Below are 17,056 nucleotides of genomic sequence, written 5' to 3'. Positions count from 1 at the left end.
TTTTAATCTATCATAGTTTTCAAGTTATTGACTGAAAACTTTAAAAAAAAAAAGGTAGTCATTTTTCCCCTTTCAAGGGCAATAACTCTTACAAGGAGTCATCTGACAACTTTAATCCCTGACGACTTTTGTAATCTTAATAATATGGTTCATTTCGGCTATTGAAAGAATTTTGCTAAACCTAACGGTTTTGGAGATATATGCGAAAAAACTACGTGTTTTTTGACGAATCAATTCACATCCATTCTAAGGAACATTCATACCAAGTTTGGTTTCAATTACTCAAGTAGTGTCAGAGGAGAAGAATTTTGAAAGAAATAACATTAAAAATGGCAGAAATCGTTGAAAAAGGGCAACAACTCCAACATGGCATAACGGATGAAAACCAAAATTTGACCAGAGGTAGATCTCTCATGCTGAACACTTTTACCCATGTCAGAATTAAGGTAAACCTAACGGTTTAAGAGATATATGTGAAAAACTACTGTCTGAACCCTATGTTCTATTTTTAGTAACGGTGGCCATTTTTTTGACGAATCAAAAATCCCCACATCAGATCTATGCAGGATACCCCAAGGAACAATCATACCACGTTTGGTTTCAATTGGTTCAGAGAAGAAAAGTTTTGTATAATTGTTAACGACAACTACGACGACGGATGTCAAGTGATGGCAATAGCTCACATAGCTTTTGGCCAGGTGAGCTAAAAAGTGCATATTAATGAAATCCTTGGTGTGTGGAGGGTCAGGTCATTTATAAGTAATTCAGTGATTATTGTTATAAAATCCAGTAGCCATGGTAACATACTGAAAAAAATTACTGACTTTGAGAACAAATCAGGGGTGCCTTTCCAAAACTAACAGCCAAATACTATATAAAATATCAGGCACTTGGACACTACCAAAGAATGAAAGCATGCATGGAGTAGGTGGAAATAGGGTAAAAATAATAAGACCCTTTTTGATTCATTCTCTCACAATTTTAGTTCCAAAAGTTCATGCAAAATAAGGTACTTTGAAAATCAGCCATCTGATGCTGAGGAGGACCTAATACGGCAGGGGACTGAAACGTTCCGGATATCATTCTTCATTTAAATTACACCTGTTTACCATTACATATATTACATCTGTCTATGTATAAATGCTTAACAACATTTAAACAATATATCCACCAAATTTCAACTTTTAATTTTAAGTTCTACAAAATTTGATGGGGGTAACTTGGTGTGCGAAACAGTGTACCTTAGTGTAACTGTAAAGTGCACCCTCAGGCTCCTGGAGCCTATTAAAGTTATGAATTGCTGATAGCAATCTGTCAGGTCTGTCTGTTCATTTGCTGTCCACCTATGTTACAAGTGTAACATCTGCTTCATGGATTTTCTTGAAGTTTATTGGAAAGGTTGGAATCATTTGATGTGCATGTAATTAGAAATGTAACCCAGCTGCAATGGGAGATATCCAATTTATGGGTTTTAAATTTTATAAACCCCTAAACTGCTTGTATTTTAATATTTTTAACTCAGAACTTGAGTGCAATATGTGATACCACCAAGGGAAGGCTCAGGTTGAAGTAAATGGATCTTGTGTACAATAAGATCAATTTATTTCCCCACAAGTCATACAAATATGTATTGTTCATAATGCTGAATAATGAGATGCAGGAACATTTATACAGTATAAACTATTTCGCCTGTTGCATATCGTCACTATCGTTCAAAATAACATTTAATAGACGTGTCAGACAAAGGGAGCATGATATGCATGAAAAAAGATATGGAAGTGTAATGTAGTGATGCTATTGCACATGAAATACCACTGACCTTGTAAATTTCTTCACGTTAAAGTGAAGAAATAAGAGATAAAATTATCATTAAAATCTTGAATCAATAAAATGTAACTGAAAGGGCATATGCATGATATGGCAGTGTTGCTAATGCAACTGCATACCTAATGATTGGTTCATATCAAACTGATGTAATCAGAAAACTTTACATTTAAACATGGATGTTTGTGCCAGAAAAGAAATACCTTATTCTTATACATGAAATAACTCTGGCCTTCTGCCACAGACAATTTAAAAAAAAAAAAAAACGGACCTAAGGGAGAACAAAATCCCAGTTACAAAAGACAGGTTCCAATGTATTCAGGTTAATTCTATGTAGAATGCACTAGGTGGGGATTTTATTATCACAGTCTTCAAAGACAGGTTTTTGCCGAATGCAGGTTTAACTGTATAATATAATAAGCCCAGGACACATCCACCTCCATTTTTCATGTTATGCCTAAATATTCTATGATTAATTCAGTCAATAATGAAAAGTCGCAAATTCTTGAAAAACGAAATGGGACTACATACAATAATTTTATTACTTGTATAACGAGAAAATAAAGAGACTATTTGGTCTATGAAAAAAAAACCAAGATATATCTCTTCATACATTTTATTGACTATCACAGCTTGTGTTTGATCGTGTCCGATATAACTTCTACAATGAAATTTCTGTGCAGATCAAACAACACTTTACATTGTACACACATTTGATGTGGTCAATAATTCACAAATCTATATCATCCATATTGGGTACTGACTTGTCTAGAACACCATGAAGTACCCAACACTACATCCAATCAGCAGAAATAAGAAACTGTTGTAATAATTACATAAATGTTTGAAAAAACAAAGTATGGTGTATATATAAAGACTGTACCAGTGAAAAATGATCATTTACAGTGGCTGAAGAATTTTCTGATTTCATTTCAAGCAGTTGGTAAAAAATGTCTACATTTAATGAAAGCTCTTACATGAAGAGAATATTTCTCCTTCTTTTTAACTGCAATGTTTCTAATAAAGCCAATTTTGTAGGAGAATCTTGTTGTAGACTCCAATATTTGACACACGGGGAATTAATTTGTTTTTATTGACATGACGATTTAACTACTAAGGTGATTACCAAAGTTCAATTAGTGTCTTTAACTTGTCTTTATTAATATACACCATAACACTATAATTTTAGATATGAAGACCACTGTCTAAGGAGACATTCATGAAAAATTACGCAAGTCCTTCAAAAAAATTACTTTTAGAAAGTGAGTTAATACCGACTATATCTGACTCAGATGTTGGAATGTGACAATCTGCTATACAATGGAAACTTCTAAAACAGTAATACTACAGACTAGACATATTTATATAGTTATGCTAATATTGTACATGTATGCCATATTCAATATACACATGTATATACATGTTTTTAGCATTGTTTACATAGTGCATGTGTAGAAATTATGGAATTTAGTTTATACCCAGCTGGTGCAAACTTGAGGTGCGATAGATTATGAGTTTTTGGGTTTTATTTACAAAATGGAATTCAGAACGTGGATTTGACAAGGATTAAAAATTGATAAAACATACATGTGCTCACCTTAAATGAAGAAATAAGTTAAGAATCATATCTGCTATTGCATCTGGCAGTGCTGGTGAAAATGTCATGACTGCAAATAGTTTCCTAATAAAGCATTTGCGTTTGGCAATATTGGAGAAAGACTTAAATGTTTGTTCGTCAATAAGCTTTTATGTAATGTATCAATATTACTATCATCCAAATATAACCCTTTACAATTCAATACCAACTTATGTTAAAAGCATACAATTGGATTTTCACAATTTTTCCCCAAACACTTGCTTGACTGAAGCCTCAAATTTGGGAAGAAATGTCTTAAGCCTGGCAAAGTTCAAGCAAATATGATAAAATTGAGCAGTTAATGACAACAGTTGTTCAAGTATGGTGATGAATGGAGTCATTTTGCATCAAAGTCAAATTCACCAAAGGCTATATTTTTTTAGTTATTGAAATGGACCAAGTTCCATAATTTCTATAACAATAACATTTAGATAACAAAAGGTGGGAGTTAGATCATTTACATATACTGTACAAATGTGTGGTGATAACAACTTAACAGATCATGATACACTGTAATACATCATGATAAAATTTGGCACAGCCAAATAGGATTTTTAATGTCACGTTTGTACATAGTCATATAATATATTACTTTCAAATAAACAAAATATTGGTTAAAATTGAAAACTAGAAGTAACCTCTAGCTTTTCACTAATATATTACTGAGGGCTTCCTTTCATAAAATTACGATGTTGCAGAAAAATGATCCTATTCCAAAAGTTTTTATACATTACACCATTGAATGGATTTGAATCAAAATTCGTTGGATGTTTAAATGAGCAAATCAATGATAATTAACTGATTTTAGTAAAAATGAAAGTCAGGATAAACCCATCACTATATTGCTATCAAGAGATATTATAAGTATTTAATGATTTTAAACTTGCAAAAAATCAATCACATACTACTTTCAATGATAACAAATTTTCATAAGCCAATATATTTAGAGAGATGTGACCCCAAAGCTTCAGAACAAATGTTTCACTTCCAAAGTTGATATGCAAAAGCCCTTCCAAACATAAAAAATTATGAAAATTATAACATTACAATGGGAAATAGTCAAGCAGAGTACCAATGCATAACAAAAACTTAACTGTGAACACAACCCAATCCTAATGTATTATCTAACATTGCACAATTCATTGGTCTTAAACTAATAAAATAAATCACATGATCAAAACTGAACCCTCAAATGATCACATGATCAGTGTACAGAAACTCTGAACTTTTTATTACAATATGACATTATGTTCACATAATAACCATTGATATCTCAATTATCATCACATGATCCAAAATACTTCAAACATATAAGGGACTTCTTTACAAATATCCATTAGCTAGAGATACGTTTAGAATAGCACTTATTTTGAAAGCAGTTTACACCAAACACTGAATATTACAATAAATTGCAAGAAATGAAGATCTCAGCATTATTACAGTACCAGGTACTGTGAACATCTAATATTCCTGGGGTAAATGATTTTCATGGTTTATGTGGTTCAATCAGACGACTGTCAATGTTCCCAATAAAATGTATAAATCACATTGAAAACAGTGATTTAAATCCACTATTGAAAGTGAGAAATCACCATTAATTTTTTTTTGTATAAATCATGAAAATCAAATCTATAAATATCAGCATCTTCACAATAGACTGGTTCATGACATTGATCCCATTAAACACTTTGGATCCAATCAATTGGTAATATCAAAAACACTAGATGCACACCTATTTCTAAATATAGCTGTGACGTAATCACAAAAACCATATATATATATGCCATAAATACTTTCTATAAATGTAAAAACACTTGTAGTTATTGACTTAGTACAAAATATGATTTTAATTCAGAATAACCATGGTAACTGAATTACCTAGTCTTCAATTTGGAAAAATCTAAATTGACACGTAAAATGTTTACATGTTAGTGACATAGTTAACCCTACTACATACATGTGATACAATTCATACACTAGATGTACTTCTCTTTCCATTCAATCTCTGACTTATTCACAAGGATGATTGCATTAAGTACAACAGAATCAAGATGTGCGTAGAAAGAAAGCCAGATGACCTATGACCTTTGAAGGTTTCTATGTTAAAATGATGACAATAGATTGATCCCATACTTCATATTATTTTACAAGTCTTTTCTGTAAGAAGTTCTTGTGATTTCCTGTAAATAGATATCAAATCAAATAAATGATAAAAAAGAACAATGTTCATGAAATATATATAGATTGATACTAAAAAAATCAGCAAAAGGTCATTTCACATAAAAATCTTTGTAATAAATTAGTTTCAATATAATAATGTTGAGTAACTAATTCCCCCAAAGTTTGATATGGTAACATTCAGTCAAGTGTTGACAGACAGACCACTTTAAAATACGAAGATATTTTGAACGGGAAGCTACCTGTCTTGACACTTCCACCATGTTTAGATGGTAGTTTTGTTTTAACCTCAATTCAATACAAAATTACAGTTCATGAATACATAAATGTAATCATGCACAGCCAAGTAAATCAAAGTACTCGTGTACTGAATCAATTTATATCAATCGTTTGAATGTTTATGCCGCATATAATCGTCAAATTGCATTCTGATTACGAAGGACATTACAAAAAAGCACACACAAATTTTATAATGCATTGTAGCAGTGCGCCAGTTTGCATAATATTCAGGTTCGATGTCAGTTTACATGGAACACCTAGATGAATGAACACAAAACTCTCCGACATATTGTGTAATTGGACTACAAACTACTAGTTGGCCTTTCCCAGTTTCTAAATATTTTCAAGTCGAATTTCAATTTATCCACATCCAGGTCGTACTGTCTGTCAAATCATTCAAACTTAAACCACAACAATCATTGAAATAAATCATGTCCTTAGATACATGTCCCTCTCGACCAGCTACATTCCTCAGTTGACAAGTTCTATAGCTCAAGTGGTACACAGTTATCGCATAGACACCTATGTGTCATTTAAGGTGCTTAGTTTCTTAGGCATCTAGTTCCAGACACACGTACATTAACATCAACGCTAAAGTTTTAGAATACAATTTCAACAATTACGTATGGTGCAGACAACACTAGCCACACACTTTTAAGGCCCTAGGGCACCTGCAGCTCTATTATCTTTACACATGGCCAAAATAGCACAATAGAAGGGTTATTACAAGAAGCAATATCACCAGACCGACACCATTCCCCCCCAAAAAAATTAGCGAAATTCCTGTGCCATTATCTAAGCAAACTTTTTATTTTTATTTGTCATCTCCGGGCTTCCGTTGTCTCGAGGCGGCAACAATAATGAAAATGCAGCGAGTGATAGTTTCAGGGGTTATGCTACTCTTTTGTAAAACATGAGTGGCACATGATAGCATGGAACCCCTTTCTTTATATAAGTTTATTGGTCGTATCCACTGCCCCTTTTTATAAATATAAATTGATAATTATATATTCCAGGGCAGGATTCTATTGTCACTTTCAAGCCATTTGTCTAATTTCTCATTTAATTGTTCAACCCCTTCTTCCTTGGAAAGTTTTTGTTAATTTCCAGCAACTCCGAGTCTGCCCTTGTTTTTTTCACTTACTTCTTACAGATGACTAGTCTCATAATGCTCCAAATGGATCATTCATTGACTGAGGTGTGGCTTGACGAGGCTGTGCCATCATTGGAGCTCCATAGGCACCAGGCTGGGGCTGCATACCCATCATTGGTTGCATACCCATGCCCATTGGTCTGTTCATCATCATACCTGGCTGTTGTTGCTGCAAAAAAATGCAAAAAGGTTGGAGATTATTATCAACCATTTTAAGCTTTAACATTACACTTCTTTAGACTTCAGCATCTGTAAGGACCAACATGAGTGGATGACCTATGACCTTAGATGTTTAAAAGGGACATGTTGACAAAAGATCGACTCCATACTTCATATAATTTTACAAGTATTTCTTAACATCTGCACAGAATGTTCAAGTAAGTATTTCATATAGTTTGTGCTACTTGTTTTCTGAAGGAAGTAAGGATGTCGAAGTTTTTTCAGAGTTGTTTTTGTCATTAGAAATACATTATTGATCAAAATGATTGTGCTTATCTAGTTTCTCGACTTGGTCTTTGCCCCTATATTGATGTTAAAATGATATACACAGACAAAACTTTTTTTGCAGGGACATTATTACCAGCTACATGGTGTACTTAGTAGTGGAAGCTGAATGCATCTTTTTTGTACTGAAAAAATTTAAATGAATCATTTCAAGGCATCGGTGGAATACTTTATTAAAAATATTCTAGAAAACATGGTAAACATTTATAAATATTACCATCATAGTCATAGGTTGTCCGACTGGTTGCTGATACATCATTGTTGGAGCCATTGTATTAGTCTGAATAAAAAAAGCATTATATTGAGTTATATTAACCCCTGATTAGAAGTCACTTTCTGTTATAGACAAATAACAATAATGTCCTACAAAAATCATTATCAATATTTTCACACCCACTAAAAATACTGCAAACGAATATGAAAAGATCATCATAGGTTATAAAACAAAACTAGAAACTTAATACTCCCTCATATGACCCATCTTTTGATCAAAATCTAAAATAGGTGCACAATAAAAAATGTCATAAAGATTCTGTGAAAGTTTCATTTAATTCCATTCAGTGGTGTATGAGAAATAACAGATAAGAAATTGGTACCCATATGTGTAAGGAAGGATGGACACCTCAGTCAATTAATGTACCCAACTCAAAGTGGGGGATGAAAATTACATTGTTTCAATTAATAATAGTTACATTAGCCATAGGCTGTGCAGTCCAGGTATTAGAAGCAGGAGAAGTTCCCTGAAACTGGAAGTTAGCACCACCTGTCATCTTTTGTTCTCCTTTAGGCTGCCATTCATGTTGTGCTCTGAAATAATGATTAAATGTTTTTAGAAAAGGAAGTGAGATTTTTTATTTACAAGGAGAGATTTACCATTTTTTAAGTAAATGCAGGTGATATTGTATAAAAATTATGATAAAATCCATTGAAAATAAATTGCTATAAATAAATAGAAAAATCAATTAATTTTTCCACAGTCAAAAATGTTAGTCACTGATGTGTGTTCATATCGTTTTTTGACATTTTAGATTATTTTTATTATTGTCCTTGTTCTGTTATTGTGGATCATATTTCTTTTGTTGTCGGGGCATTTCTGAACTTACTTGAAGGTATGTTTACATGTATTGAAGACCATTCAGTGATCTCTAAGTATTTTACTATTTTCATAAAGGTTATACAATGATGCATTCGTTGCATTTGACTATGTTTGTGTTTTTTTCTATCTTCAATATTTAATAAATAGTATGTGAAAGTAATGTCAATTCCACTCAGTAGTGTTAGAGGAGTAATGAATTAGAAAAGGATACCCCTCTGTGTATTGATGGTATTGACAGTTGGACAAACTCTCACTTTGTAATGAGAGGTATAATAAAACATGAAAACAAGAGGCTCCCAGGAGCCTGAATCGCTCACCTGGTTGAATTTTGTCTTTCAAGGGCAATAAATTTAAGAAGTTGCCCAACAATTCTAACTCAAGAAGACTTTGGTAGGACTTATCATAGGATCATTTCAGCAATTGAAAGTTTCTTTCTATCAATTATAGTTTTCTTGATACTATCTGAAAACTAAAAAAAACAAAAAAAAAAAAAACCTGTCATTTTTCCATTTTCAAGGGCAATAACTCTTACAAGGAGTTGTCTGATAACTTTAATACTTGAAGACTTGAAGATCATTTCAGCTATTGAAAGAATTTGGCTGACCCTTACGGTTTTGAGGATATACGCAAAAAAAACTGTCTGATCCTATGTTCTATTTTTAGTTATGGCATCCACGTTTTTTGACGGATCATAAATCCCCAAATCAGTTCTATGGAATATACCCCTAGGACCCCGTGCAGGTCCGGGTGTCAAAAGAATAGGCCTGCAGCAGCGCTAAGCTTTTCCTAAAAGGTGACTAAATAGTGCTCAGAAACCTAGCCGGGGGCTAGGCGCTCTGCCCACAGAGCAACTGGAATGTGTGCCCCAGGTGGTGGAATGGGGTACCTCTGGCATGTTACATGCTGGGGTTGTCAGGCTATAATACGGAAAACCTGACCGCAAACCATAGTGGTGCACCGTGTTGGAAAAGATGCCACGTTCCTCGCATGTTAAAGAACCCTGCTGTGGTATTCGATAGGAGTAGGAACCTTTGCGCTCCGCCACAGGAGGCTAAATTGCCCGACCTTACCCATCCCTCCCTTTTTCTAGTGGCAATCAGAATTTGTCGACCCTACTGTCCTTGTGTCCCATCCCGTTTTTCATTTCATCATCATTTCATGTTCATTTTATCATCCGTTTCATGTTCATCGTCTGAATATAGCTGAAATATTGCTGCTCGGATGTTAAACCCCAACAATCAATCAATCAATACCCCTAGGAACATTTGTACTGAGTTAGGTTTCAATTGGTAAAGTAGTATCAGAAGAGAAGATTTTTGAAAGAAATAACATTAAAAATAGCAAAAAAACATAGAAAATGGGCAATAACTCCAACTCGGCTTTAAAGATTGAAATAAAAATTTGACCGCAGATAGATCTCACCATAGTGAACACTTCTGCCCCCTGTCAGACAGCTTTGATTCCTGGGGGCTTTTGTAGGCAAGAATCATTTCAGCAATTGAGAGAATTTGACTAAACATATTGGTTTTGGAGATATTTGCAAAAAACTACTGTCTGACACCTATGTTCTATTTTTTAGTAATGGCGGTCATGTTTTTGACAGATAAAAAATCCCCACATCAGTTCTATGTAGGATACCCCAAGGAACATTCAAACCAAGTTTGGTTTTAATTAGTCAAGTAATGTCAGAGGAGAAGAGTGATGATGATGACATACGACGACGGACACAAAGTGATGGCAATAGCTTACATGGCCTTTGGCCAGGTGAGCTAAAAAAACTAAAAGATTTAACCTAAAATATACCACATGCTTCAACACAGGCAAATATCAGACAACAATAGATCTTGTAGCTGAAATTCTACTGAAATACACTGGTTGATTAAGGAACCCACAATACGAAGCTACAAATCATCACATTTATATCTGAAACCTACTTTTTTACACTTGCAGCAGGGTTAATATTGAGGTTACCAGCTAAGCTTGCCAAACTCGAGTCCAAATCTTTGTTCAATAATTTATCTGTCTTTGCATTCTGAGTTGGACCAACATTAGATGATGGTTTCAGCACTTCTCCAAATGCATCAAAACCTAAAGAACCATAATCAATGGTAAGATCTCTGATGTAAAATACCATATTCATTCAATAAATGATGGAAAATAACAGAAAAATGTCAAATTCATATGAATCAAAAAGAAATCACATTGGTTCATAGTTAAGATAGGCATGAAATATGAGAAATTATTTGTGATATATATTTAGGTTTCTTTTCAAAGTGATTACTTCAATATGACCCTATTAAACAAGAAAATATTTCCTGCAATTGAAATCATTTGAAAAATGACAAATGATGACAATTTATATACAATACATTACAATGTCTTACTCATAAATTAGCAAACTTTATGAGCAATTAAATTATTTGTCATGTAAACTAAAGCAACCTGAAAGAGTAAATTGTCAACAGAAAGATGATTTATAAAACATATCAATAAGTATAAATATAGACATGAACTTTGTTTCAACCCAATACAATATTAAGACTTAAGTTTTAATTCCATCATGTGTTACAAACTCCTATAGAAAACTTCGATTGTAAGGAAATTGAAAGTGGCCAAAAATGACCCAAATATATGCTTGATAACCCAGGCTTTATTTGAACAGATATGCCCTAGGCTTTTTCCATAGAACTTAATAATTCAAAAACAATAGAGATTTAAGTTTAACTGAAGAAATTTTGAACTTAGACCAATCTATAGCTGGTGACATAAAGATGGGCAATCTAGACAAAAATGTAAAAAAAAAAAAAAAAAAATTATCCCACAAGTTTATACTGAATCCATACATTGACGACGAATGATCAATTCTAATCATTAATAATAAGTAAACTTCTTCCTGTCAAAGAAAAGACAACATAGTTTACATAACTACCTGAGTAATATCTCAAAACAATAAAACCAACAAATTAACAAAACATGAACAACACTGTCATTTCACCTGTGCCATCCTCAGGGGCGGGGCTACTACGTCCAAGTGCTAAAATGAAAACATTGGGTCTTAATTTCTTTTTTTTTCTACTTCAAAAAGTCAGTATACAAAGGCTTGTTCCTATTTTTTTTTTAATTCTTCATTTACTAAAACTATTTTTCATTATAATGTTCAATTCACAATGCATTCATCTTGTAATCATATTTGTTACTTAACAGTAAATAATTACAACTGTAAAACAATGTTTCAGCAATGATATTTTAAATTACTTACTAAAATATTATAGCACTCTAAAATATACACACAAAAATACAGACACATGTTTTAAACATCGATCACTATCAAAGCCTTCGAAACTTCACAACATTAAAATCAGGTAAATTTCCTGGATCCATGCGTAACCAAATCATAAATCAAATTAGACTTACATAACAAAATGGTCGATACATAAGAAACCTAAGTCATCTAACATAGTGCTCTACAACTCAAGATTAATAAACAGGTACAAGTGAAGAAAATTTAATTCCTTCTATTTCCAAATAAGAGAACAAGAAAGATTATAAGAACCAAATGTCTCTAAATCTAAGAAAGAAATAATTACATCTACACCTGGAAAGAGTGAAGAACTGAAAAGAACCAAAACACTGAGAAACCTGTATCAGACACGCCTAGTCCCGAAAACTGCTGGTCCATCTCACTAGCAGCATGCCGGGTGGTATGAGGTGAGCCCACTGCCATTCCACTGCTAGCTGGTGTTCCCATAGCCATCTTGCTACTAGCTGGAGAACCCATTAAACCAGTGGATCCATGAGACATGCCCATACCATTATCACCAGGCATGTTGAATGCAGATGAGCCAATAACTTCAGAAGTTACTCGTCTTGTAGCATGAGGGGAACTCATCATCATTCCAGTGTTTCCAGATATACTTGTTGGCATGCCAAACATAGAGGCACTGCCAACTGGGTCAGAGGTGACTTGTCGCCTAGCAACTGGGGAGCTCATTATACCACCTGGCATGCCGAACAGAGAAGAACTGGTTACTGCAGGGGATGTGCCAAACATTGCTTGATTGGGTCCCTGTTTGGCTGGAGAGCTGAATTCAGTCCCAGATAAAAGATTGTCAAGAGTGCTACTAGCAGGGGCAGAACTTGAGTACTGCTGAGTTGTAGGAGCAAGGGGGTCTAATGGATCCAGTAAATTTAGGTCTTTTTCTGCATCATCAGTGGCTGAAAACAAGCAGAAATCACAAACAATACTTAGTCATGTTGTAACCATTGTTTTTGGAAGTCAACACAATGACATAACCATGCAAACTCAATTAGTTTAACAAATCATGGCTGACAAAATAACCTAAAAATTATGTTAACATAAAGAAAACAAGCATGCAACATATTCAAGGTATATACAAGCAGTTATAGATTCAAATAATACACTGATAAACAGATAGAATGTATGAATAATAAACCTGCATATTCTTCTTTTCAGAGGTATGAAAAAATGACAAAGTATGAATGATACTACCTGCTATTACAAAATTTAAATTATACCTGTCTCATTGTAAGACTGATCTTTGATAAAAAATAGCTTACTTAACAATCAAAATTAGATCTACCCTTTAGATTGAACAGATCTACAAAATGGGTTTATTGTAAGGCAAATTGACAAAGAGTGGTATCACTTTCAATGTACTGTAAGCCTCTAGGAGTTTACATAGCTATCAAGGCAGAATTCTGCTCTACATCATAGGAAAGTGTAAATCTTCTTATCTTTTTCTACAAGACTCTGATTTGGATCATGATTGAATTTCTCATCCTTAAAGTTTAAAGAACAAGACCAAATATATGAGTGAAGTCAACAAATCTAATTAGTGAACCTAGGTAAAGATGATCAACTCTTTCTAGTTGAGTAGGGTACTATTTTACTGGTTAAAGAAGCAATTCAAACTGTATTGCTAGTCGTACCACTTTTTATCAATTTTCCATAAAGTCCTTGGTGTCCTTTGGATTAGACTGGATTCTGAAGCGCAAAGAATAAGACTTTATCTGTTAAAATCAGCACAAAAATGGCCTTAGTGCTAACTTAGTCAAAGGTAGATCAAGGATTTCAGGTTAGAGGGGTGCTAATAGAATAAAATTCCAAATGAAACAAAGTAGGAGAAATTTGCGTAAAAAAATATTTCATGTAAAAAAAAAAAAAAAAAATTATAGGGAAGCATGCACAAGGTGCGCCCCTCTCTGAATACTCCTCTGCTAGCCAGTCTAATAACAAGAGAAAACTATTTCTATTGCTATGTACAGATCAGTCAATCAACAGAGATAGTATAATCATGGTTTTTTTTTCATACGGTACAATACAAAATGAAAAAAAAAAAAAAACAAGCACTTTAGGGAAATATAATAAAATAGTATTAAGGCAATGATAAAGGGAACTACTACCTAGCCATACAAAGTTATATATATACCTTCAGAAGGTGATGGTGGTATTGGTGGTGGTAATGATCCAAATGAAGTATTAACTGTTAATGCTGCTAAACAGAAGGGGAGATAACAAAGTCAAAATATCACTAGATAAATTCATGCTAATATATAGAACAAAAAAAATATGCTGAGAATTAAACTATGCAAGAGATAAGAACTTTTACTTGGTACATTATTTTCTACAAACACTTTAAATCATTTTCTCTTGGTGTTAATAGATTTCTTTTTTTTTTCTTCAGTGATTGGCACAAATTTGGGAAATAGATGAAAGACATTATTACAAAATTAACAAGTAATGTTGCAGTATTGTCTTAATCTACTTGAAGCCAATTTCTCACGAAGAAACAGTTGTTTCACTTGGACTGTTTATAATAATATAAACATCTAATTCCACATAACTGACATTTTTACCCTTGCATAGCAACTAAATGATTATTAAGCAAAGAAATCCACAAATTAAAAGCTATTCTAAATCCATTCTTGTCTTCACAAAACACTGAATTTATTTTCCTTTAATGATAACAATAGTTAAATAATAATTCAGAACTTTTAAGATTGTAAACCTGAACATGTGGACAGACCTACAGATCATAAATATCAAACAAAATGAATTCAGTGTATTTGTTCAACATGAAGAGGATATAATTAGAATCAAACAAATGCATTGCTTTAGTAATACACGTTAAGTAGCTGTCTTTGTAAGAATCATGCAAAATCTGAAAAATGTGATACACCCCAAAAAAGGCTACATATTTTTATTTTTGTAATTAAGTTGTTTTATGGGTCTATACTATGAAATGTGTAATTATTCATTTGAATCTGCCTGCTCTTAGGAGATAATCGACATTGAAAATACAGTAGATTCTATTGTATTTGAGCACCATTTACAGGGTTATCTCCCTTAATTTTGAAATCTACAGTGCATTCTATATAATTTTTATCTCCTAAGAGCACAGGTTATATGAAAAACCACATGTTTATTTCTATTTACTATGACATTTCAAACAAAATATCAAAAATAAAAATATGTAGCCTTTTTACCCATGAATCACATTTTGCATGATTCTTAGCTGGAGTGCTACTTAAATAAGTTAAACTAACCACAACATTCATAATAAAATCATGCCATAAAAATGACTAAACATGCCCTGCTGAATTCTAGATGGATAGGTTTTCCCTAGATAAGAAATTCTCCTTTGCAATTCCTTATATTAATATTAAAACAAAATAAAATATTTTGGAAGATTTTCGGAGCCAAGAAATTGAAATTAAAATAGAACTACCCGTACAATCAGCTGTCGCGTTACATGTATATAGAAAAACAAACAATAAAAACTTTTTACAAATGGGAACACTTCAAAACTTGATAGTAAAGAAACTCTGTTTAGGTGGCAACAACGCAAATTAATATCATCCTAATTTGCCTACTTTACAGAACTTGTTATTATTTCCATTTCAATTTAAACATTTTAATATACTGATTAGTTAAATGAATCTCCTTGTTTAATCCAAAGTTTAAATCAATGAAACAAGAAAGACAACTGGCTTCATTACAACATAAATGACATGTCTAATAAGAAATTGCAAAGAAATGTGAGTGTTAGTAACACTATAAGCCAGGATCCAGGTAAAAAAAAAAACATGCAGTCATATCCTACCAGATTGTGATGAAGCTGTGTTGTTTTGAAATGCTTTGGAGAAATCTACCTCCTGTGTAAAACCTCCTGAAGTAATGTAACAATTATTTCATTTCTCAGCTTTGACGATATGTTGAATGTTTTAGGCTGTGTTAAAATTTTTTTTTACTTACAAGCCCAAAATTAATACTTTCACAGTGTTCTACGATTTTTCCGAAATAGAGGTTTCCTCGGGAAAAATCCATATAAAATCAACTTTCGCACAGTCAAAGACTGCTTTCCGAACAAAACAAATCCTTACAGCATATGAAGTTTTCAACATGCCACAGGAAAGGGTAACTAAGTACCTAACTTTCCCTGACCAAAATTTCACTTGCCGCAGGTAACAGGAAATAGGAATCCTAGAACACTGACTTTCAGTTGTTTTCCCAGCATGTAACTGGCTTGACACTGATGGTTTTAAATAGTTTTGTTCGGACAAACATTGTCTTCACCTGAACATGACTTCTTCATGTGTCATATTACTTGGTGTGTATGCTCGAAAACTAAGATTTTTGATAAAAAAAACTTGTGTCAAAGACTAGAATTATTCAGTTTTCATCTAAAAAAGCATCTCTCCATATTGTTTTGAAATCATTAACAAATGCAAGTGACAAATTATTAACACTGGTCCTTTTATGTATAATCAGTTCATTTTATGCTTTATGAACATCATCCAAACTAAATCCTTGTAAATTACAGATTTTTGAGACCTTCTTACAAAATCATACCTTGATTAGGCGGAGCCATTTGTCCCCACCCTCCACCAGCAGGGGGATATCCTCCTGGCTGCATGTTATTTACAGCATTGGACATTGCCATTACTTGCTGAACATTCTGAACGAATGGGTTTCCAGTCAGACTTAACAAATCATCACTGGCATTGGTAGGCTGTGCTGAGGTTGGTGAACCCAGTAAGTTATTGGTTGCTGTTGGACTGGCATTGGTGGCAAATGGATTGGTGGATGATGCAGCTTGCTGTGAGACAGGAGGAGGAACTGCTGAGGGAGTCTTCTCTTTTAATTTCTGTTCCTGGTTGATAGAAGACAAAAAAAAAGAAAAAAGATGAAAATATTTATTTATGATTTTGTCTAGTTACTAACCACAATAATCTTTTCTTTTTTTAGAGCCAATAATAAAGCATTGTTACCCTGAAACTTAAGAAGGTTAAAATGTAGGACAATATTAGTAAGAAAAAAAAAAAACACACTGTTATCAGAGAGCTCCAGTACAACTCAGCATAC

General features: G+C 33.2%; 1 protein-coding gene across 14 annotated transcripts in view; it reads right to left on the bottom strand.

The window, feature by feature from the left end:
- Nucleotides 1-2,424: 2,424 nt before the first annotated feature.
- The window catches only part of LOC148614102 (phosphatidylinositol-binding clathrin assembly protein-like), a 43,653-nt gene continuing 29,021 nt past the window's right edge, over nt 2,425-17,056 (bottom strand). For 5 of the 14 annotated variants that reach the window (XM_088587944.1, XM_088587950.1, XM_088587947.1 and 2 more), the window contains 8 exons: nt 16,544-16,844; nt 15,795-15,860; nt 14,121-14,186; nt 10,605-10,758; nt 8,267-8,381; nt 7,792-7,854; nt 7,062-7,239; nt 2,425-5,640 (listed from right to left, as the gene is read on the bottom strand). In XM_088587944.1, the coding sequence (XP_088444070.1) occupies nt 7,081-7,239; nt 7,792-7,854; nt 8,267-8,381; nt 10,605-10,758; nt 14,121-14,186; nt 15,795-15,860; nt 16,544-16,844 (924 nt within the window). In that variant the 3' untranslated portion in view covers nt 2,425-5,640; nt 7,062-7,080. Of the gene's footprint in view, nt 5,641-7,061; nt 7,240-7,791; nt 7,855-8,266; nt 8,382-10,604; nt 10,759-11,665; nt 11,705-14,120; nt 14,187-15,794; nt 15,861-16,543; nt 16,845-17,056 lie in introns of all 14 variants that reach the window. The other 9 variants (XM_088587958.1, XM_088587951.1, XM_088587955.1 and 6 more) reach the window with 5 other exon arrangements.

Source organism: Perna viridis, chromosome 6 (assembly GCF_037379345.1).
Source record: "Perna viridis isolate PV_CMFRI_1.1 ecotype Kerala chromosome 6, ASM3737934v1, whole genome shotgun sequence".
In the NCBI taxonomy this organism is placed as follows: domain Eukaryota; kingdom Metazoa; phylum Mollusca; class Bivalvia; order Mytilida; family Mytilidae; genus Perna; species Perna viridis.
The sequence above is the reverse complement of the archived record's forward strand: the minus strand, read 5'-3'. Positions and strand labels throughout refer to the sequence as shown.